Source organism: Syngnathus typhle, linkage group LG5, assembly GCF_033458585.1.
Source record: "Syngnathus typhle isolate RoL2023-S1 ecotype Sweden linkage group LG5, RoL_Styp_1.0, whole genome shotgun sequence".
Taxonomy (NCBI): Eukaryota; Metazoa; Chordata; class Actinopteri; order Syngnathiformes; family Syngnathidae; genus Syngnathus; species Syngnathus typhle.
Genome location: NC_083742.1, coordinates 15943185 through 15966638, shown reverse-complemented (window position 1 = coordinate 15966638; position 23454 = coordinate 15943185). Strand labels below are relative to the sequence as shown.

Below are 23454 nucleotides of genomic sequence, written 5' to 3'. Positions count from 1 at the left end.
TGCCAACAAAGAGTAAAACATAATGAGTTACAAAGAAAGGTTATCATATATTTTTGGATTAAAATAATACATTAATACCAACACTGGCCAGCAGTGAGTCATTAACAGTTTGTAGGAATGTTACTTTCATGTTACAAAACAACTTCAGTGCCCAAAACTTAAAAACGGTAACCATCTTCAGTATATCTGTGGCAGTTCTATAGCTAATTCCCACCTTTTAGAGCTTCAAAAGTGACTTACGTAATCCCTTTCGGCCATGGCTAAATTACACAGGGCCAGCTCTGCTGCCCTGAGGTTCCCCCGCAGCGTCATGATGGCATCGCCAGTGCAGGTCACCGTGACGATGTAAGAAGACAGCTGCAGCAAAAGCACAAGTGGCAGATGCAGCTCACCTTGCAGCACACGCATCACGCTCCTGACATCATCATTTGACAAGCTTATATATGCCAAGATTTTTTTTTTAACTAACCCCCTCCAAAAAAAAAAAAAAAAAAAAAACCAACCTAACTTGGCTTCACGACAGATTTCGTAATTGAGGACAATGAGGCAACCGTGTCATGTTCCTCTGCTGCAGCTCGGTGCAGGAAATGGGTGATACCTGTGCAGTGACCCGGTTGAACCGTATTGATTTTAAAAATTGATCTCGTAAAAGTGACAACCACTTATGACATGATTAGGGACAAGGAAGAACGACTATATATCTAATGGCCAAATTTATATATGACAAGAAAACGGGACTAAACGTCATTGTCACTTTTGACTTATAGCGCAAGTGATAAGACAACTAGACGGGACGGGGAATTTCCAGAACGGGAGTGTTACGTGAAGACGTGCGGTGTGTGGGCAGAAATATTTATGGGATGGGTTAACTGTTAACCGTTAACATTAGGCTGTACTCAAAGATAGAAAATGACTAAATGTTGCAATAATAATGTTATCACCAATATTTATTGTACTTTATTTATTGATTGATTTAAATATGATATATATATATATGTATGTGTGTGTGTGTATCATATCATATTTAAATCAATAAATAAAAAAATAAAGTACGAGTGAACGAGGAAATGAAGTTGGTTGGGGTGTGAGAAGAGGTTTCACAGGATAGGGTGAGATGGAAACAGATGGCGAGCCCTGAGGGGAAAAGGAAAAGAAGATATATCAATTATAACAGTTACTTAAAAGTACATCATTGAAAATAATTTGTAAACGATTTCTTTAAAATACGCTCAATTCTTTTGAGTGACGAAAGTCGCAGACCATGACCACGCCCCCTCATCGTTGCCTGGCAACCTTCGTCCGCCAAGCCAAACAATTTGCCGGTTCGGCGCGGAAGGACGACAGAGCCGGCTAGTGGAGGACAGCATGAGCTCGGTGGCGTTGTCGGCCGTTCTGGACAAGCACATTCGCCGCCTGTGTCTCGACCAGTTTCCCTGTGGTAAAGGCAGCTGGGTGAGGGAGTACTCACCGAATTGACGCGGTCCCACCGGCGCCTTTTTTCGAAACATTGGGACAAACCGAAAGTCCCGACAATTTTATTTGAATTTTTTTTTCAAACAATTATTACTTTTGGAGAAATAGTTGCATTTTATTCATGCTTGTAATTCGTTTTTAAACTTTTCTTTGTCCATTCCAACTTGGGTATCATTTTTTAAATGAAATATAGTACTACAAATTAAATCCACAACCGGGTTTTGACAAACAGAAAAAGTTTTCTCACAAAATACCCAACTGAAATACTTTGGGGGCATAAAAATGAGCTTCAACATGAACATTTCCCCAATAAAATAAAAGAATAAATTGACATTTTGAACATGATTGAGAGGAAATCATTGTCCATGTCATTTTTGCATTTGAGCAAAGAAATGTGTGCGTTTCCTCCTAACAGAGGAAGGACGGCGGCAGTGAGGCTGAGGCAGTGACGGAGGACACGGACGCGCTGCTGGACCTGTTAAACTGCCCGCACTCTCCGTGGCACCACGACGAGCCGTGGAGCCCGCAGGCCGCCGCCCTCCAGCGTGTGGCCGTGGTGGAGCCAGAGCGACTGGACGCCGACTTTGTGTGCAGCTACTTCAGGAAGCTGCGGATTGTCGACAAGGACGTGAGCAAGCTGTTTTTGTAGCGCCTTCTTGCATCAGAAATGCGTAGCGTTGATTTATTGCTTGGCCTTGTTCAGGTGTCTGTGGTCGACAACTACCTGCTGAAGTTCTGCAACTTGCAGGAACTTGTGCTCAGCGCCAACCGCATCAGCGAAATCTCGGCCGAGAACCTTCCCAGGACGCTTAAGGTGTGCTGACCCCTTAATATTTCGACCTAAATTTGAAACCCTAACCCTTGTTTGAAACTATATCGAAATCTTAGCCCTATTCTGAAACCCCAAACCTAATTTGAAACCCTATTTTAATTTGGAACCTTTATATTTCAGCTGCTATATTCACATACTATTGCTAAAGAATGTATCAACACACTTGTTCACATTTGTTACTAACCTAAGTGGCCAATTTCCAATGCGTACCATTGGAGGTGTTGGAGCTGCGTGCCAACCAGCTGTGCGCTCTGGGCCGCCTGGCCATCTCTCCGCCCCCTCGCCTGCAGTACCTCGGGCTGGCCGCCAATCGTCTGGGATCCCATCGAGACGTCACCCTGCTCACAGGAAAACAATGGTTGCAAATAACTAACATAGTTCCTTGACATCAAAACACCATCAGGCCACTTATTCTCTACTCCCTCGTGTAGTTTTTGTGTGTATTTCCGGGTGACATTGTGAGTCGTGACCTCAGGCTTGTTATTATAATCCCTGCGTGTGTTATGTGAGAGGCCTGAGCTGGTGTGTCTGGACCTGAGCGAGTGCGACTTCAGAGAACAGCGCCCCCTGCTGAAGGCGCTGGGTACGCTGCCGTGTCTGCGGACCCTGGTGCTGGAGGGAAACCCATTCACGCTGGCACCCTCGTACCCTGGCTTTGCCGTGAACGCCCTTCCCCGACTCTCCTACCTAGATGCGGCGTGGATCGCCCCCGAGGAGCGGCACCGCTACAGGGGAATGGCCAACATGAGCCGTGAGCGTCCACCTTTCTCATCCTTCATATTTCTTACTAGTTATAATTAAAAGATCACCTTAGACCTTCTGGTGGACTGGGCGTCAGCCACCGTGCGCGTGGGCGTGATGCAGGGGGTCCCGGACCCGCAGGACGACGACCCTGACGCTCCGGAGTTCCCGGTGGTCAGCTACAGCTACGTCATCTCGTACATGTTCTTCAGTCACCAGACCACCGCCTACCAGGTAACGCGCGTTCCACTCGTCTTTAAACCGCCCGTTCAGTGACAGACGCTAGATGGCGCTGTTGGCAGGAAGTTGTGATTGGTGGTCCGGCGAAGCGTCAGAGTCAGGACCAGGGTGCCGAGCCAACTCAGTCGCTTAACAAGAAGAGTGTAAAAGAGATTGTGGTGGTCAACCTGGCAGACTGCGGCGAGGATCAAACTTCCTCCTCCTGTGGTAATAATTTTTTTTTTTTAAAAAGTGTATCTAATGACAGTCACCAACAGATTTAGAACATAAATAACGTGTATCCATAACGTGTCAGCTGCAACAAATACCGTTTTTTTTTTCACATTTTTGGGCCTTTTATGGCTGGTGCGACTTATACTCCGGTGCGACTTATAGTCCGAAAATTACGGTACACTCGAGTAACTTATTCACGTGTAATAACCATTTACCTCGCAGGGTGAAAGTGAAATTCGGGGATATTTACTTTGTCACAGAGTCGCGATACAACACGTCGTCTCAGCCGTGGGCCGACTGCGTTGACTATGGCCACGTGCTGACGTTTGTCGTGCGAGACCTGAGCAGCTTCAAGAAGTTCCTCCATCGAGGATTTTTCATTTTTATCGAGCAGGAAAAGGTAAGAACTATATAAGTAGCCACTAGGGGGCGGGAAGACTTTTGTACAAGTTAGTAATGTAATAGTTTAAAAAAACGCACTCTATCATATTTTAAAGTGCATTACAATGATTTTTATTATATGACCGTATTTAAAGTACATCTTTTACATTATATTGACATCCACAGAGCTAGAAAAAAAGGACAGCGACTTGAACAATTTACTGTAGGAAGTTCAGAAATGGAGTACAGTTTTTTTCCATGTATAATGAGCAAAATGTAACTAATTTATTGTCCTAAAATCTGGGGTGCGCATTATACATGGGTACAAAAAAAAACATTTTAATCCGGATATTATACGCAGGCCGCCATTACAGATGCGCTTTCTTCTCTGCTGTTCACTTCAAACACAATGCTCTCGTATCAGACGCTTGCTCGATCACCTGCTCGTTTGTTGTCACAATGTACCCTACACAAATCCGAAACATTTCTTCGCTATCGAGTTTGCTAGCGCATGCGCAGTGATACTGACCGGCAGAATAACATCCGGTTGTTCCCAAAGATGATCTTTTTTCTGAAATAATTTTACGTTTACGGACTTAAATAGGAGTCAAAATTTGGGTGCGTATTATACATGGGTACAGGCTTTTTTCCAGCATCAACATACCATTTTTAGGGTGCGTATTATACATGGGGGCGCATTATACATGGAAAAAAACGGTATCTGTTTGTGCAGTGTCAATAATTAAATATCGAATTAAAAAAAAAAACTTCTTATCTCTCATCTGACTTCCAGATCCTGTCGTGGCCTGCGGAGGTCACAGACGATTCCGGACAAGGTGCCACTGACAAGAAAGGGAAAAAAGTGAGTTTCATCATCTTAGAGGACGTTATTGTTTATAAAAAAAAAAAAAAAAGACTTTGCCTTTTAACAAACACATTAAAAGTCTTAATGTTGGAATCACGAAACTGATGATTAACAATGAATGAGCTGAATATGAAAATAGTTTGAAAAATGTGGACGTAGTTGACAAACTGTGTGGAACGTTTCACATGTATTGAAATGTGGCACTTGTCGGAACGCTTTTCAGCCCAAGACTACAAAAGACAAGCGAAAGAAATCTGTGGTGGAGTTGGTGGCGGACCCGCCTGTGACCACGGTGGTGGCATCCTCGCACGTGTCCCTGCGCGGCCTTCTCGGCGGATATCAGAAAGTGGACATCCTTTGCGACTTTGGCTCAATGCACAAAGATCCTCCGGTGGAAGAAGCTTCCGTTACGGACGAGGCGAGTTAGCGCTTGTTGTTTTTCACTGGAGTAAGTTTGCCATTCATGTGTTGTTCTTTGAAGAACGTGAGCGTGGACAGCAAATCCAAGGACGATTCCAAGAAGAAAGGAAACCGTGCTGGATTCAAGAAACCTGGCAAAGGTGATTCTGACATTAAACCTTTGGTGCCATGTTGCATGACCATCTGAAGTCGGCCCCGCTCACCTTCCGCTTCACAGGGATGCGGCGCGAGGAGAGCAACGCCGACACGCCGAGCCATCCCGAGACGGTCACGGTGGAGCTGAGCGTGGAGCTGAAAAAGTGGCGCCACGCCTCCGAGGTGGCGCCGCTGGTGCCCGCCAACTCCTGAGGCAAGACGCACTCTGACTTTCATTTTGACACACTTTTATTTGTACAGAAAAGCCAAAGTAGAAAGAAGAAGCAAGGAAGTGCTTTCAAGTATTCTGCCTGCATGCGCCTCACCAAAATTCAATAAAAAAAGTATTTTCAGGCATAGAAAAGAAATGCACTATGGCTCCCAAATTGTCACACCATTGTATCCTTCACAAAGAATCATTTGTGGGGATTTATAGTTCTTTATCTCTATATACACACTGCTCACAACAAGTTTGGGATATGGTAAAACTTCTGTATGAATCAAGATTGCACTCTAACTTCGGCAGCTGACCTTAAATAGCTCTGTTCCTTTCATTTCCGGGCTTCCATTTTCATTTCTGCCACCTCCGGTTCCTCCAAATTAGGATGTCTGTAAAGCTTATAGCCACTTTTAAGCTGAGGCAAAAATGTCGGCCTATATCCCGAGGTTTTTTTTTTTTTTTTGCCACGAGTGTGACAAGCTGTGCAAACAAGGATGCCACGTTCTAGCCCTCAAGTCGCTTTTTTTGAACGATGGACGGAAAACCCGAGGCGGGCCGCGTTTAGAAGGTTCGGTCGTCATTGCAGTCGTGGCTCCAGTGGCCAAAGAGCTCGCAAATGTCGCAGTAGGGCCGCTCGGCGCCCTTGCTGCCATGGTAGGCGGTGTGCGGCGGAGTGTCGGGCGTTTGCGCCTGCGCCGGGCAGTCCTCCGTGTCATGGCGGTCGAAGCAGTCGCAGATGTCGCAGAATAGTCGAGGAGGGGGCTTCTTCTTTTTCTTCTTCTTCTTCTTCTTGCTGCTCTCCTTGTCCTCCCTACACAAAGCATTAGGGTACACTTTTAGTTTACAATTGAGCACAATCGAATTTTCGCAACACAATATTTCTTTTCTTACAGTAGTCACATAATTGATTCCTGCTATTTTGTCAAAACACAGGATTAATACTAGATGGTCAATGATTCCATTTTTACTGACCCGTCGTCGTCGTCCAACTCACTGGCGTTGTTCCCGTTGAGCGCAGCGGCGGCCAGTTTCTCCAACTGGTCCTTGAGGTCCAAATTGTTCTTCCGCAGGTCAACGATGACCGAATTCAAGAAGTCAATCTGGCCCCCCCCCCCGAAACATCAACAAGAAATTAATGACTACTCCAAAGACACGTACTGTATGACTCGGGATGGGCATTTGCAGGAATTGATCTTAAAGGTGAAAGGTTCCGTTTGATGTACCCACTTAAAAATTCACACCTTGAAATCTACTTTGTACAATTGTATAAAAATCAATTGTCTTACACAAAAATATTGTTTACATAACAGCGACAACATTGCTGCAATTACTGTATGTACTGTAATTTCCAAAGATGAAATGCTTATATTTGTTTATGCATTGGGAATGCAATCTTGCACATCTAAGAAAAATGTTACAAAAAGGATATAATTGTAAAAGTACATCTCAATGATTGCATGCCCATCTCGAAGCAACTATTTCTGTCAAGTGAGTGTGAACTCAAACAAAGGCAAATGAGTGATGACCACCCCAACACACTCGGAATCCCCGTGATGACTTCACTTATATTTAAAGGGGACATATTATGGACAACCTAAACAATGCCAAAACGGTAAGCAGAGCTGCAGTGCTAACGTTAGCATTAGCTAGCAGCAGATCTTATGTTTGGTCATGTGCCACAACCACTACACTAATTGACAAGTGGAATTTGGCAGTCACTCAGGAACAATTTGGAATTGTGTGGGCAATAAAAAGCATAACAGGTCTCCTTTAAGTGACACATGCTCGCATGCACGAGTGAAGCTGACGACAAGAACAAAAAAAAAACATGAACAAACCGCTGCCTGATGGTTCTGCAGCATTGCAGACAGAGCACAGCATTGGGGTGAACGGAGGAGAGGAAGAAAATAGCAGGTTCAAATTAGAATACAATACGCACACACAAAATGGGACAGTATGACATTTTAGAGGTTGGGCGGACACATCATTAGGCACACCTGCGCAATCTCTGGACATCCAACCATCCTCACAAAATGAGCCTTGATGAAGATGATGCTACATTTTCAGGGGGATAAATATTGGGGAAAATTTAACTATTTTCATTCGTTTGGCGCTGCGCTGCGGTTGCGCAATCGGACAAAAATGCGCAAATGAAAAAAATGCTTTAAAAAGGCGTTTTTTTCTTTTCTTTTTTGCTTGGAACGGATTTTTTCCCCCCATTATTTGTAATGGGAAAACATGATTTGGAATTCGAACGATTCACTTCTCAAATAGCCTTCTGGAACGGATTGTGGTCGAAAACCATGGCTCCACTGTACTCGATTAAAATGAAACAACTACAAACAAATACGACAAAAAATATTGAACAAATCAGACAAAATATTTGGATACTGGAAAATAATTTGGTAAGTAGAAATATACAAAATTTCAATCAATGTAAGAAAAAATATCCACCGTATTGTGCAAGTGTACCTAATGAGGGACTAATGCGGTTGAGCCCCTCTAAAAGGTGATACTGAAACAATCAACACTCGACTCATGTTGCAAGCAGCTCAGTTCCGTACGACCGCCCCCCAGGAGACTTTAGAAAGAAGAAAAACGGCACTAGGGGGCAGGGTAAGGAAGCAAGTTGACAGTCAACTTCCTCTTAAAGCCTTTCCGAGTTTTCCCTGATGAACGTACCTCGGCCTGCGTGTCCGTGTCCCTCCGCTGGCTGACAACGACATCACCTGCACGCCCAAGAGTGTAGAGGCACGGTCACGCCACCATCGTTCAGAAAGTGACACAAATTCGACAGGCATCAAAAGTGCACCTGATGGGGTGGCAAGCTCTTGCTCCAGCTCTTTCACTCGCTCCTTGAGCTGAGCCTTGTCCTGCTCCAAGGCAGCGATGGCGGTCTGCAAGGTTTGGGCTGAGGCACTTTGCACACGCGTGGCAGCCAGCTGAAGAACAAGCAATACGAGCGCAAAAATTAACCCATATTGAGAGAGAGAAAAAAAACTAAAGCCAAAATCAGACGGGGAAAAAAACGACAACAATGAACGTTTATTGTGATTTTGCTCGACCTCGCTCTTTAGGGCCTCCATCTGCTGATCCTTCTCGGAGGCTAAGACACCGTTTTTACGAGCGGACCTTTGGAACTCGGCATTCTCCTTCTCCATCTTCTTCTTCAAAGTGCTCTCGCTTTCCACACAGGAAAAAAAAAAAAAAGAAAAAGAGCAGTGCACATTGAGTACAGGAATGATGTCTCATCTTTTTGCTTCAGCACATTTCATTCTCGGGACTGAAGGCAAGTTTCAAATGTAGCTGAAATTAACAGTAGAGTACCTGAAGGCATAACTTGGCAGGCTTTCAGAAAAATACATTAAAAAAAGTGTTTTAATTCTTGTGAGATGGTAGAAAGGTAATAAGTGACAAAATGTGTCATTGCCAAACCTTTGCTTCAACTCCTTCAACTGTGCTTGGAGTTTTGAGTGCTCGTCCCTGAGCTGGGGGGGGTGACAAAAATCATCATGCTCAAGACTCAACTTGATTGTTCAGCATTGACAAGAACACCTTGCTAAAGTCACTGTGGTCCTGGTGATTGTTCTCGACATCCTGAGCCAGCTTGTCCTTCTCGTTTTGGATCGACTGCAGGGAGCGTGACTTGACGGACACCGCTTCTTTGAGCTCCTCGCTAAGGATGAGCAGAAAAAAGCCATGTTGCGCCGTTCAATACCAAAACGGAGGAATTTACGTGGCGGGCGGGCGTGCTCACATTTCCCGGGAGAGACTCTCCAGCTTTTGGCTTTTGGCATAAAGTTGCTCTTTGGAGGGGCTCAGTTCTTGCTGGTACTTTGATTGCTCTTGTTTGAGCTCATCCATCTGAACGGATAATCAACGCAAGACAATCAAATATTAGAGCCAGATTACAAAATAAATAGGAGGGAAAAAAAAAATACAGCGGCGGCTTCACTCAAATCAACTCTCGCTATTATAATAACTGAAAATGTTATGAATTCTTTCAAATTATTTTTTGAATAGAAAAGCGTTTGTGTTCTCTATTGGTTAACACTGATGTAACAATAACATTTGCTATGTTTAAAAAAAGAAAATCAGTTGATCAATAATATCTTTTTTGGGATTCCTAATAGGTACCTGCGTTTCCATTTCTCGCTTGGAAGTATGAAGACTCTCCAGCTGAACTTGAGCTTCACACTTATCTTGGAGCAAAGCGTCTCTCTCCTTGGTCAGCTGCTCAAGGGCCTCGGCGGTCTGGCCGGAAGCCTCGGAAGCCTGCGGCGAGCGGGACCATGAGGAAACACGGTTTTAGAACGCAACGCGAGCCACGGCGCAGCAGTGACGACGAAAGCTCGATTCGAGACTCATTTTGGTCTCGCCGTATCGAGAGCGTGCTCAATTGTAGAACCAATTAAAATATTACACAGTGAACATGTGTGCAGTACAAATAGATACGACCTGTAGACTCAGATTAATTCTGACAGCTCTGGTACAAGAAGCTATACAAATTAGCGTCTGTTTTTTTTTTTGGCGCTCAATTAGCAACAATAATAAAAGGACCCGTGATTGCTCTTGTAACGATCATTTGGCCAAAACAACGCAAAACGGAAGATTGCGTTATAAGCCCACAGGGAGGAAAGAAGGCTTGCAATGTATGGTGAAGAATGAAAACCAGGAAGACAGACAAGCAGGCATGCAGGTGCACTGGCGTACTAGAGGAACTAGCGGAGGAATACCTCAAGCTGCTGAGCAATGGCCTGTTTAAGTTGAGACTGGAGCCGCTCTCCTTCGGCCACAGCCTCTTGGTGGCGTTTCTCCGTGGCGGCCGCGTCCACTCGGAGGGTCTTCACATCCTCCTGCAAGTCCTCAAGCTGGCCAATTAGCAGTGACCTTTCCACAAGCCACTGGGACGCGTTGTGCTCAGAGCGACTGTGTCCAGCGAGGAGCGCCTCCTTCTCCGTTTCCAGTGCCGCCACCCGTTTGTCGGTCTCGTCCAATTTGGATAAAAGCTCTCGCTTGTCTTCAGACAAGCGGCGGGTCACTAGCTCTTGTTCCTTGAGTTTTGCTTTTGCCAGGTCGGTTTCTGCCGTTAAAGACTTCTGCTGGTCGTCTGTGTTCTGAAGTTGGGCGGACATGTCATCGTTGTCCCGCCGAACTCGGGACAGGGTGTTCTGCAACTCCTCCGTTTGCCAAGCGGCCCGAGTCCGTTCACTGGATTCCGCCTCGAGCCGTTCCTCCAGATGCTGCTTGGCCTCGGACAACGACTCAGTCTGTTTTTTTAGCTCCAGGATCTCTTCGAGGAGCTTCTTCTTTTCAGCATCCGATTCCTCCGTGTGTTTGCAGAGTTTGTCGAGTTGCCCTTTCAATTCTAAGGCGGATTGCTCCAGATGCATTTTGAGCTCCCCGCATCCTCGAGCCAGATCGGCATTGGCCTTTTCCAGGAGTTCGATTTGGGAGGAACGTTTCCCCAGTTCGCTCTCGAGCTGGGCCTTTTCTTTTTCCAAAGACGTCAACTGGGCTACGACTGAATTTGTTTTGCACGTGACTTCCTCCAGCATCCCTTCTAAGCGAGACTTCTCCTGATCGATATCGCCCTGAGTTCTGGAAGAGCTGTCCAATTGATCCTTTGTGGCTCGGATGTCACTCACAAGCTTCTCCCGCTCTTGCAAGAGGTCCTTAACGTCAGCGGCGGCCTTGGAGTGCTTTGCTTCTATTTCGGCCTTCTCACCAGCCAGACGCTCGTAATTTGTCTTCTGCTGCTCGAGCGCCGCATGGAGGGTCAGTTTCTCCTTCCTCAGAGCATGCAGAGCCTCTGAGCTTTCGGAATTCTGCGTGCCAAACGTCTCCCTCTCTTGTTCCAAAGTTGCAGACATCTCGGTCAGCTTTAGGTTGGACAGAGTCAGTTGCTGGGCAGACTCTTTGATCTTCTCTTTCAGCTCTTCAATATCTTTAAGCAGCTCCTCCTTCTCCTTACAGACTTTCCTCTGTGAGGAGAGCAAGTCCTCCTTCTCCTGCAGGAGATGAAGCCTTTCGGAATCCGTCACTTGGCTGCTGGTCTTGGACTCCTCCAGCATCTGGACCAGGCTGAGGCGAGACGCCTTCAGGTCTTCGCATTCGTGGACGGAGCTGTCCAGCTCCTTCTTGGCGAGGTTGAGCTTATTCTGCAGTTCCTCCTTCAACGCCTCGAGGTTCTTTTTGTCCGACGCAACTGCGCTGATTTCGGAGGACATGGTGGCCTTCTCTTTGCTTAGCGTTTCTACGAGAGACTGCAGCTGATTGTTTGTCATTGTCAGATCTTCTTTCTCCAAGTTGAGAGACTGCAGCTTGGCCTGCAACTCTGCGTTCTTGGCGTCCAGACACTTCTTGCCGGTTTTGGCCGCATCCAACTCCGAGAGGAGCTTGTCGTTCTCGCACGCGAGTTTAGACCTGCTCTCGTTGAGGTCCTCCTTGAGCCTGCTGCACTCTTTGCAGATGTTTTCATAGTCCTCCAGGAGCTGCTTGTTTTGACTTTCAGCCCGCCGCGCATCCTGCTTCTGTTTGAGCAGCGTGGCATTCTTCTCCTCGTTTTGTTTCCGGAGATCCTCAAGATCGGACTGCTGTTTGAGATTTGTGCTCTTCAGGTTGGCGTTTTCATCCTGCGCCTCCAGGAGACCTTTTTTGAGTTTCTCCAACTGGTCCTTGAGTGACGTTCTTTCTACCTCTGAGCCCTTGTTGCCGTCGAGTAATTCCTCCCTCTCCTTTGAGAGCTTCTCTACGGTAACCCGGAGGTCCTCGTTCTGTACGGAAAGATCCCGGAGAGCAGAAAGCTTGCTCTGCGCCTCTGAGAGCTGAGTTTCCAATTTGCACGCGTCAGCGCGAGCTTCCTCGCTATCCTGACACTTGCGCTCCAGAGCTACAGTCTGCTCTTCCAGTTTTGCGGACAAGTGTTCAACATTATGCTTGGAGGAGTCGAGCTCAGCGGAAAGATGCTGGGGAAAATCAAGTTGATGGGGGGGGGGCAGAAAAAAAATGAGGAGGATATATTCAAAGATGCACATCAAGAAAATCAAAGGTGATCCCCAAAATAAACCAAGCCAATATGTATGAATGCAAACACAAAGGTTAAGCCGCAGAAATTAAAAATAAATAAAAACGGCAAAGACACCATAGCACAACACCGAACGCACGTTCAATAGTGATTTGGATTTTGCGGCAAATCCAATGTTACTCGATTAAACGTCACATTTTGCTCCACTGCGATTAGTTCATGATGGGATTTTTTTACATGAAATGACGAGAGGGGTCATAAGTGTTAATGTCCAAGGGGAGGGTGAGGGGCTTCACAGCTTCACTTTTTTGAGAAACATCGATTGGTGGGAACAGGATGCAGATTAGCTGAATTTTAAGCTTCGTGGCAAAGACAATGGCATCTTGACTTAGTTTAATTTGTTCTACTGCTGTAGAGGCCTCATTTTAAAAAAATAAAAAAAAATAAAATGTCAAGATTAACAATATTGAGGGAAAGAAAATCATGTTATGTGATAGCTGGGTACAAAGAGATAGCCGACTCATTACCTGAAGCTTTTCCTTGTACGTATTCAGCTCAGACACCATCTTTTCCAGCTCCTGGCTCCTGTCCTTGGAGGAGGAGAGCTCCATCTTCAGATTGTCCAGTTTGTCTCGCAGCCCTTGGACCTCCTTGCCGTGGACCTCGGAGGCCTGGGTGAGAGCCTTTGCCTGAGAGTCCTTAAGCTCCTCGGCCTGCCTTGCACTCTGCTGCACACTCATCTCCTTGGGTACGAGAAAAGACCACGAGTGACGACGGATGCAACGTTTTGTCATTTTGTCAAAGGATTGACTTCAGAGATCCAACCATCAACAAATAATTAATAAAAAAATATGCTTTCCCCTAATATATCTGCCCTATCACTACTAACCAATGTCGCAATCTTCTCCTGGAGACATTTCATTTGAGCTGCATGGTTGTCTCGCGTCTCACACAGTTCCCGGTCTTTGCGCGACAGATCCTGCTCCCGTTGCTCATTGGAGAGGGCCACCTTGTTCTTCTGTTCCACCAACTGACTCTGCAACTCCTCGAGCTTCCTGAGAGAGGGAGAAGGCAGGCAGAGCGGATTAAAAGCAGGGGGAAAAACAAATCTTGCCCTCGTATGTTGAACTTATCTGATTAAATATATTACTACAAAAAGATTAGTCACATCTACCTATCGATTTTTTTTTCCCCCTAAGGGTACAGCACTCAGCACCTTTCGTTCTGCCGAAGGTCTTCATTCATTTTGCTCAGCTGCAACGAACTGTCGCCGGATGCCGTCATCATGTCCGAAATGTCTTTCTCCAGTTTGCTCTTGTCCTCGCCCAGCTGCCGCACCTTCTCGTCCGCAGCCGCCAGCTTCCTCTCCAGCCCTGAGTTGAGAGAAACGTGGCGGCTCGTGACTTCATGCATAAATATAGTTGTTGTTTCGCACGTTTATGCTGCTTACCACTAAGCTGACTCCTAAGAGACTCTGATTCTGTGGCAAGAGTCGTGCACTGCTCTTCTTTTTTGCTGAACCTTTCAAGGGTTTCTGGCCAACCAAGAATGACATATGTGGGGTTTTTTTTTTTGTTAGGTTGAGGATCTATTGAAACGGGCACAAGGCGGGGTGCTACGCAACAGGCTGAGGAGAAGACAAAGTGAATAATTCCTTACCTTGCATAGTTTTTGCAGATTTAGTCTGCTCCTCTGTGCTTATAGCCAACTGTTGCTTCTGTGGGCAAGAAAAAGAAAAAAAAAGGGGTTGGCGACCCACCAAATGCATTTCAATGGGCATTGTGGAAAATATAAGTATATTTGTACGATACTGACTGTCATACAATTTGCTAGAACTAATTCAGTGGATTTAAAGGAGAAAATTAATCCCCAATAGTTTTTTTTTCGTTTTTTTTTTTTAACAAAAATGTTCCACTGCAGAATAGAGGCAAATTATCACAGTATGATTGTGATGACTAAATAGTCACCAAATTTTTATGTATAAATAAAACTAAATACACTTACCACGCCTCCAAGCTGCTGCTCCACAGCTTCTTTTTCACTGGCTAAGCTTTGCTGTAGTGACAGGACTTCATTCTCTTTGCCTTCCAGCAGTGATCTCAGTTCACCAACTAACTTTTAAGCAAAGAAAATAAAACAAGATTACATTTTTCAAAACCACACTTGAAGCCAACCAAGACACCAAGTATTAGTTTCAAACTCACACGCTCAGTTTTTGCACAATTTCAGCAATTATCTTCGAAAAGTTACGCTTTTGTACTTGCCACCATAGTTAGTACCTCAGTTGCCTGTTGGTTTCCTTGATTGGGAAGATCTTCCAGTGGTGCTTTCTGGTTGCTTTGGCTAAGACACAAACATCGAACCATTTGTGCCACCGTCTCTTTGGTTTCTCTCTCGTCCTGGGCCTGGCGCGCTAGCTGCGCTCCCATCTCCTCCAGCTCCTTCACCTTGAGCTCGGCCGCGTGGAGCTTTCCGAGGACGTCCTCCAGCTCCACCAGGTGCTGATTCTCAGCTTTGTCAACCCCGGCGCGCACGGCCTCATCTAGGCGCTCCTTGTCTTCGGCGAGGGATGCCAGACGCTCTTTCAGCTCGTGAATCTGCATGTTGCGGGCGGCGGCGGCTTCCTCCAGGGCTCGCTCGTGTTCCAGCTTCAGCTTCTCGAGCATGTCGGCATTGTCCTTCTCGGCCTGGCTCAGGCGCATGCGAAGCTGCTCGTTGTCGCCGGACAGCTTGACGCCGGCGGCCTGGAGCTGGGCGGTCGCCTCGCCGTGCGCCTTCTCGTGAGACTCCAGTTTCTCCCGTAACCTGGCTAGCTCCTCCTGGCGTTCGGCTTCCAGTGAGGCCAGACGGTCTCTCAGGGACGTGATCTCCTCCAATAGGGGAGAGACGCCGCCATCAGGGTCGTCGGAGGCCTGCCGGGAGCCCAGACGGAGCTGCAGGTCGGCGACCTCCCGGGTGCGAAGCGAGAGGTCCCGCTCCAGCTCCATGATACGGGATCTCTCCGACACAGTGGCAACCTTGAAAGGCAGACATTTTGAGTTCAGAAGTATCTGACACACTGAGCCTGCTAGCAGGGCACGTGAAAAGACATTCAAAATGATGATTACAATTTTTTTTTTTTTAAATGATTATGCAAATGATATTTTTCTCAGATTTTTTTATCAATCCCACACAGCAACATTTTGAAGTCATCAACTGTCGGGGAATAATTTGAATGTTTTCAAACAAACCTCACAATGGTAACAGTTTTTGTTCAAATGCACCATTCCAAATTATTATGCACAGTAGTGTAACGCAAATGTTTGATTTTGTTTCAACACAAACATTATCCACCTGCTTTCTTGGAGGACTTTTTTTTTCAGGGAGGAAATTGGAGGGGGGGGGAAAACCCCTCACATTTATGTGTATTTCCACAATAGACCACAAACCAATTCCAGGTGGACCTCCAGACATACCGCCTGGTGCAACACTATCAACTCTATCATCTCGCTAAAGTGTGTGGTTTTTTTTTTTTTAATTTTTTATTATCCGCCCCCCCCCTCCCTATCCTAACGCGACACGGCATCCATTACCCTAGTGTCTTCTAACTCTCTTTGAAGCTTCTCAGCTTTGGTCTTTTCAAAGTGTAGACTCTGTTCAAGCTCCTTACTGTGGACATGCTCCAGCCTGGTCTGCGTCTGTTAGTACACAAGGGCGGGGGGTAGAAAAAGAAAGAAGGAGAACACACCAGAGCCACCATCACATGCCAGCCCGACACAGACAAGAGGAAGAAGGGGACCAGAATGGACAGTTGGATGGAGTCATGGGTGATAACTAGAGCATAAGGAAGGAGACACCACCAGTTAGTGCACAACGCTTAGGTTGCACCACGAGCACAAAGCTTGGGAATATGCAGAAAAGATGCAATGTGCACGTTGGGAAATTAGGGAGGGGTGAGGGGATAATGGGGACATGCAAACGGACACCTGGTCCAAGCAGCTGTGCTTGGTGGAAAGAGAGGGATGTGCCCATGTATGATGTTGTGCTGCAGTGTTTTTGGATGTTCCTTAATTCAGCTAACTGCATTTGGTATATTTTTGTAGGTCAAATTGCCACATTTTAAAATTAAAGAAATACAAGCAGCAATGTCCAAATGATTGGAGACGCTACCAGAATTGCTGATAGGTGGGTGGGGGGGAGTGGGATGACGGGAGGGATCTCCAGTGGTTCCATGCCGAGCACTGGACCAACACGGGGAGAAATTTTAAATGATAAAAAAGGACGAAGACAAGAGGAAAGAAGAGGCAATAACATCACTAAGCGGGAGGCATTAGAAAAGTTCCAGCATTAGCCGCCAGCTGGCGCTCAACAAACTTTCTTTGTTTAAGGTTTTTGGTTTGTTGTTGTGAAGCCCCATGCACATTCTGAGGGTGACTCATAAACCGTTAGTGCACAGCACACATACACGGAGGGGGATAAAAAGGGGAAAAGGCGTATCCTAACCCTGACGCCCTGGTTTTAATGCTCTAGTTTGAGTTCCTTCCGCAGTGGAGTGGAAGTTGATGAGAAATCCTGCCATCCAACACAGCCTGAGCAAGAGCTGGAACACTGCACTTGGAAAAACAGGACTCTCATCAATCAATATACTTTGAGTGGCTAGTTTCTGCTCACATCATTGTAGATAAAGAGAGAATGCAGATGTGGTGCTTCCTGTTCCACCACCACCACCACCACCACCACCACCACCGACTTATCCGGAGCCCATGACAATCTGGACTTTTGAAACCACGACAAGCAGACACATTTTGGAAAGTAGCCTGCGAGTATTGTTGTACGCTCTATGTATGTATGTGTGTATGTATGTGTGCGTGTGAGTAACGTATGCAAATGGTCTCATTAAACATGCCTCAGTCTGAATGTGTATGTACTTTACATTTTTAAAAATCCATCAAACACATTCAATGTGATGCGTGTGCATATTGAAATAGAATCAAAATTACCTCCAGGTCACCTTTCGTAATGCACGCCTCCTCAACGCGGAACTGAAGGTCTTCCACTTTTCTGTTGGGAGGAAAAAATAAATAATTAACTATAAACTTATTAGTGTTAACAGTAGACTAAATTTGACGAGTTGGCCCTACCTCCGCTCCTCCTCGAGTTGATTGAGCAGCTCGACTTTGTCTTTGTCAGCCGCCTCCACCAAGGCACGTAACTGATCCATCTTAGCCTCCATCTTCCAAACCACACGGTACAAAATGTTCATTTTGTCTGTCAAATTTGATGCCGCCCTTCCCACAAAATGCACGTTTCATCAGAGTTACCTGCTCTTGGTCATCCCTGAGCAGCGAGATTTCCTGCTCCATCTCACTGGCGTGGCTGGTGGCTTTGGCCACCTCGGCCTTCTCCATGTCCCGCTCCACCATGAGCTGCTCAATGTGTTGCTGCTTCTCCTTTAGAGCCTCCTGCAGGGCCGTGGTGCCTGAGATCTTGCGGTTGTACCGTGACGACGTTTCTGTCAGCTGCGGGATCAAAAACAAACTACCGTAATGCAACGGATATGAAAAGACGCGTGATGCTGAGGGCCCACACTCATTTATTTGTAGTCGACGCTAATCTGTCTTAAGTCATCAGCGCATCTTACCAGGCCAGTGCGGCTGGCCTTGGTGCTGACCGAGGAGGTCACGGAGCTCATGGTGCTGATGGAGGAGGCGCTGGGGCTGCGCTTCAGGCCGCCTGGCGCCACGGCCGCCTTGCGAGCCGTAGCCTTGGCCGGCGTGGTGGAGGGGAACCCGATGCGCGTGACTTTGTGCACCGGTGCAAATAGGCCGTACCTGGGCTGGCACTGGAAGTACCTGCGGAAGCAGACAGGAAAGGAAACCTTTGAAAAAATATGGTGTGAAACTCTGAATTTGTCTAGGTCATCAAATTCCTCCCATTAAAAAGATAATAATGGCTAATAAAATTTCATACCTTGTGCCCGCCACTGCACCGTCATTCTTCCCCAAGGGCTCGTCCAGCTCCACACCACACCACTCGCCTTTCGCAAAATCCGTGTCGCCGATAAAGCGCACCACTCCTGCCTTGGTACCGCCGACCTGAGGAAGGGAAGGAAACCCAAAAACGACATTATAGACCTTTAAAGATCAAAACGTGCACCTTGAGAAATAAAGTTCAAACTAAAGATTTACCGTGTTCATACGTAATTGATGGACAGACTCAATATTTGTAATAATCAGAAAGTGACTTTTCCATTATACGTCCGCTTGAACGCTTTTCTTTTCAGGAATGTGCAACATCTCGTTTTGCCTGTGGTAAACCTCAAAACCGTAGACTGTTTTGAGTAGCCAAAGGTCTCAAAGAGTCCTAACGTGGCCCCCACCAAAGCTGACAGTTTGACCGCAATCTGCTCAAAACTGGCACGCCTTACTGGTGCTTTACAGGAATTATGTCATTTAGGATTTCAGTGAGCAAAGCAGATTACAGTGAACCCTCTCACTGTTGGAGGTGTTTGGCATCCAAGTACCTGACTCTATAGCAAAAATTCAGGAAGGGGGGGGGGGGGGGGGTGGGGGGCGGCAACAACCAGATAACCCGGAAATGTTTTTCTAAATCATACAGACTGGCTGGCTGCATCATTAGACAAATAAGGTAGGTGACATTTTCCTTTTCCTTTGTATTGCTAAATGAGCCGGATTAATCTATGAAATGAACCGATGTCTAATTTAACACATTTCTTAGCATTCTTCATTATTTTGATTAACAAGTGTGGTCACGGAAATAAATTAGACTCTTATCTCAAAGCACTGCTGTACAGTGACTATGCTGACATGCTTAAGCTATTATAGAGAAAACAAAAGGCGGCAAAGTTTACCAACACCCGGTCACCCATCTTGAGCTCCCGTTCCCCTTTCTTGACCGAGCCGCTCTCTGACAGGTTGGAGACTGATTCGCTGTTGGTGCGAGCCAGGTTGGAAGACTGCGCCGTTGGGATCGCGGACGAGGTCTTCTTGGCTGCTGCGGACTTGACAGCGGGCGCGTGGGAGGCCACGCTGGCTACGGACCGGGCGGGCGAGGCGGCGCGGGAGGGTGGTGCCGTCTGGGTGCCGTCGCCCTCTCCCTCGGTGCGCGACAGCTTGGACGGTCTTGTGAAGATCCCTCGCAGGGCCTCGCACTGGAAGTAGCACACGCCCGCCACCGAGCCGTCATTCTTTCCGATTGGCTCGTCCAGCACGATGCCCGCCCATTGTCCCGGGGCGAACTGGGTCTCTCCCAAAAACTGCACGTAGCCCGGCTTGGTCCCATTCACCCAGACGCGCTCGCCTATCTGGAAGCTATCGCCGTCATCGTTGTTGTCGTCCACGCCGGAGGCAGATTTTCCGACCACGGCGGTTTTACTTCCTGTTGAAAAGCAGGACAAATAGTACATACATCTCATACCTTGAGGAAGTGTGGCAGAAAATATATATAATATATATATACACTATACTAAAGTGCCTTTACAAATTCCACTTATACAAATGCCACTAAAAAGGCAAACTTCTGATCTGAATTGTTAAACCAATACAATCCTTTGATTATTATTCCTCTTTCAATTGTGTTCATTTTGTGTCCACCAGGTGTCACTAGTTCAAAGCATGCGGTCTTACCTGAGGCCGGGTTGGTCTTTGGTGCGCCGGTACCTGGTACCCGAGCTACCTTATTGGGCACTTTGATACCGCTGGCCTTGGCCGAGCTCATGTTTCCTCGTGTGGTGTCGTGGACGTCCAAGGCCAAAGTCCGTCAACGGGCGCAGTCTGAACGTAGACCATGTAAACCACCAGGTAAAGGGTCTTGGATGGTGATGTAAAAAATATATATATAATATATACAACTCCAAAAACAGAAAAGGCAGTAGGGGGTTGGAGCGAAAAAGAAAAAAAAACACCCTGAGGGAAGAAGAAAAAAAAAAAGATTCGCACATTGGCAAAATCAGAATAATCTTGTGAAGTGGACCAATATACAGACTACAGTAACAATCTACTCACTGGGTGTTAGATTTCAAACAAATTGTCATTTCCTAATTTTATAAACTGTAATTAATCATAATGATGTCGTTCTGCGCCCCTTGGTCACTGTGTGCATGGAAGATGAAAATGTTTGGACGCCCCTGCACTAGTGTAAATATGTCCTTGAGTCATTTGAGGCCACTTTGTTTTGGGAGGCATTCTGTTCCTGTGAGCACAGCAGAGGCCATGTCACACGCCTAAAAATACTCGCCAAAAGGCCAGATGATACGCCGGCACAGATCATGCCTCCGCCGAGCTCTTCTGGCGGCATCCGCGACCTTGATCGACTGGCAAACGCGACCACTCGGGCTTTTTGTTCTACCAAATGAAATGGGAATGTCTGTCTGGTAGATGAAAACTGGATTATGGCCGGCGGTTGGGGGGGGGGCAGATCCGATACCACCAGCAGTGTTAGATAATCCTATTTGTCAGATTAGCAGACCACAGAAAGCCTATTGGAGCGATGTTTGATTTTAAATGTCGTCACCTTTTGTCAACGTGCCCCATAAACCTGCTCAAATGTCATGGAACATTTTTCTCAGTACTTTTTGAGCAACTTGCTGTTTCCTAAAAAGGATTTGGGCAGCAAAACTCTAAACAGGTGTTAGATAGATGATGATGAAACTTTATTCATCCCTCAGCGGGGATGATACTTTTTTTGTAGGCCTATTCGTGCCAGACATACCTACCAAATTCTATGTGGCTAAATGAAACAAATTTCAGGGTCTGCATTAAAAACATAATAGATAGCAAGCTAAAATCTGAGATGGCTGGCTCAAACCAAAATGGAAGACTTCCTGTGTCTCTTCAGGTGTGTCTTTGAGACTTTGTTGGGACAAGAATTTATCTATGATAGACATGCCTACCAAATCTCATTTCAGTAAAACTTCAACATCTGACCTTGTGGATTCATCAACTTTGTGTTTTATGGCAAGTCGTCAAAACTTTCCCACCATGCTTCAACCACGCAGAAACTCAACAGCAATCTGTCTTGAAGTTGTACCATGTTGTCCAACCTTTATTGCCAATTAGAAAACGCTTACGACAGAAATGTCACAAAAAAAGGGACCTCATCTTAATTAATTCACTCCGTTTGAAACTTAGGCAAAAAAACAACAACACCCACCCACAAACACAGACACACACGCACACGCATAACTCCAACCTCCCACATAGACACACTCAAGATATTTGTCAGTCGCGGAATGAAAGGCGGCCATCATCATCGACCCAGTTTAACCGGAGCGTTCCAGTTTACACCCCCTAGCAAAGAACAGCCTCGGGGGTCATGGGACCGCCAGGAAAAAATCCCCAAAAAACACCGCACTTAATGCCACACAATATATCAACCAGCACTGGTGGACCCCAGAAAGAATCTTGAATGTGGCCCATCCAAGCCATGTCGCATTACGCGCGACCACTCGAGTAAAATCATCCACTTGGAGACTTTCCCGCTGCAATCATGTTAATCTTGAATCTTGTAGCCACACGCTAATCTGCGGCGAGAAGGTGGCAGGGGGTGTTGGGAAGCCAGACCATGGAGCACAGACAAATTGATGCTTCAGGGCCATCACAATAATTTGTGCACACATTATATGTTTGGGGCCCTCCTTTTCACAGAACCTTGGAGAGTAACAGCATTTTAACATCCAACAATGGATTTGACGCTTTCTTTTGTGAGGGGAGCACGGATTTACAGGGCCAGGTTTACCTTAAAGTATCTGTCACGGTATCGGAACATCTATTACGACACAAGTGCAGAAGTGATAGGAACCCTTTCATCACTATTTTTGCAGAGCCAATCGTAAATTTGGTAAATTCCGGTTAATTACCATGGAGATTTTCCAACTTCCTCTGCAACTGTGAAAAGTGTCGATTAAGAAGTTCGTGTAAAAATGTATTGTACTTTCCCGTATGCAATAAAACGAGAAAAAAAATGTCTGAGGGAGAAAGTTAGGTAGTGCGCTGACGTTGACAGCTTGACCGAGGAAGCTAACGGACGCCGCCTATCTTTGAGGTGGCACATCTGGTCGAGCTAACGGCTAAAATTAGCCGTAAATGATTTAACAGATTATTTTTAAAAAATCTTAAAACACTCCAGCTACCCTCCCACCGACCACAGCGAAAGATATACTACAGGGGAACGTCATTCGAAGGCGGCGAAAAGTATCCGCAATGTCGCTTACGCGATGGCAGCTCCGGGGCCGTGGGAGGGCTAACTTTTCCCAGTACCAAATAATAACCACCCCACGGATAACACCGTATAACTCGTAGCGTTTTTGACAATACGCCATGGTAAGTTAGTACATATATCAAACGGGCGAGGCCCGAGTGACAGCGGGTAGTGGAAGACCGAGCCACGTTAGCCATTAGCCGACCTGACGCCTCAAGTAAAGTCGTCACTCACCTGGACAACTTCAACCGACGACCACTCGTTTAGCAGCATTGCTTTAACCCCTGCCCCATTTTTTTCTTGAAAAGGCAACTGAAATGACTTGACAGTGCGTGAACTTACTTGTTTAGGCGTGCCGTGGATAGAACCCACGTCTTCCCCGTTGAAAGAGAAGAGTTTATCGGTTACTGCTGCTTCGACTTCTCACTCTGGCCACAAATACTGTACCGGCGGAAGCGCGAGGTTTCCGATAAAATGAATTTTGTCCTAATAGAGTTGCCGTAGTAGTGCTCAGATTTGGTCAATGCAGCGGATTGGGTATTTGAACCAAGTGTATAATGTGGATCGCGCACGAGTGTAGTTACCCGATTTGCTCTATACATCCATCATTTTATGTATAACTTCTTACCAAAAAAATATATATATATGAATACATCTGTTATATTTCGTCATTTTATTATTATGCATATAGGTGTATATGGCTGTGTGTC

General features: G+C 46.2%; 2 protein-coding genes across 13 annotated transcripts; one reads left to right on the top strand and one right to left on the bottom strand.

Annotated features, from left to right (window-relative positions):
- The first annotated feature begins 1188 nt into the window (after nucleotides 1-1188).
- Nucleotides 1189-7835, top strand: LOC133153800 (leucine-rich repeat-containing protein 43-like). 6 transcript variants are annotated; one of them, XM_061277946.1, is made up of 13 exons: nucleotides 1189-1452; nucleotides 1889-2101; nucleotides 2177-2287; nucleotides 2524-2663; nucleotides 2818-2888; nucleotides 2997-3056; nucleotides 3144-3280; nucleotides 3349-3493; nucleotides 3760-3899; nucleotides 4674-4742; nucleotides 4969-5163; nucleotides 5227-5305; nucleotides 5383-7835. In XM_061277946.1, exons 1-13 carry the CDS (start codon nucleotides 1366-1368, stop codon nucleotides 5511-5513), a joined length of 1578 nt encoding a protein of 525 aa, XP_061133930.1. In that variant the 5' UTR covers nucleotides 1189-1365; the 3' UTR covers nucleotides 5514-7835. The 6 variants fall into 6 exon arrangements, with proteins under 6 accessions (XP_061133930.1, XP_061133929.1, XP_061133927.1 ...); XM_061277945.1 differs by having other exon boundaries at nucleotides 1190-1452; nucleotides 3120-3280; XM_061277943.1 differs by having other exon boundaries at nucleotides 1190-1452; nucleotides 2818-3056.
- On the bottom strand, nucleotides 5532-23221 carry clip1a (CAP-GLY domain containing linker protein 1a). 7 transcript variants are annotated; one of them, XM_061277935.1, is made up of 27 exons: nucleotides 23087-23221; nucleotides 20173-20451; nucleotides 19398-19924; nucleotides 18497-18621; nucleotides 18168-18378; nucleotides 17848-18045; nucleotides 17668-17759; nucleotides 17527-17587; nucleotides 16120-16224; nucleotides 14827-15564; nucleotides 14552-14662; nucleotides 14207-14264; nucleotides 13998-14081; nucleotides 13764-13920; nucleotides 13437-13602; nucleotides 13075-13290; nucleotides 10257-12488; nucleotides 9658-9795; nucleotides 9278-9384; nucleotides 9076-9196; nucleotides 8956-9008; nucleotides 8586-8703; nucleotides 8333-8462; nucleotides 8203-8249; nucleotides 7359-7373; nucleotides 6493-6620; nucleotides 5532-6331 (listed from the first exon to the last, which is right to left on the bottom strand). In XM_061277935.1, the coding sequence occupies exons 2-27, from the start codon at nucleotides 20261-20263 to the stop codon at nucleotides 6082-6084; spliced, it is 6279 nt and encodes a 2092-aa protein (XP_061133919.1). In that variant the 5' UTR covers nucleotides 20264-20451; nucleotides 23087-23221; the 3' UTR covers nucleotides 5532-6081. The 7 variants fall into 7 exon arrangements, with proteins under 7 accessions (XP_061133919.1, XP_061133920.1, XP_061133921.1 ...); XM_061277936.1 differs by having other exon boundaries at nucleotides 20173-20319; XM_061277937.1 differs by having other exon boundaries at nucleotides 20173-20355; nucleotides 23087-23210.
- Between the last annotated feature and the right edge of the window lie 233 nt (nucleotides 23222-23454).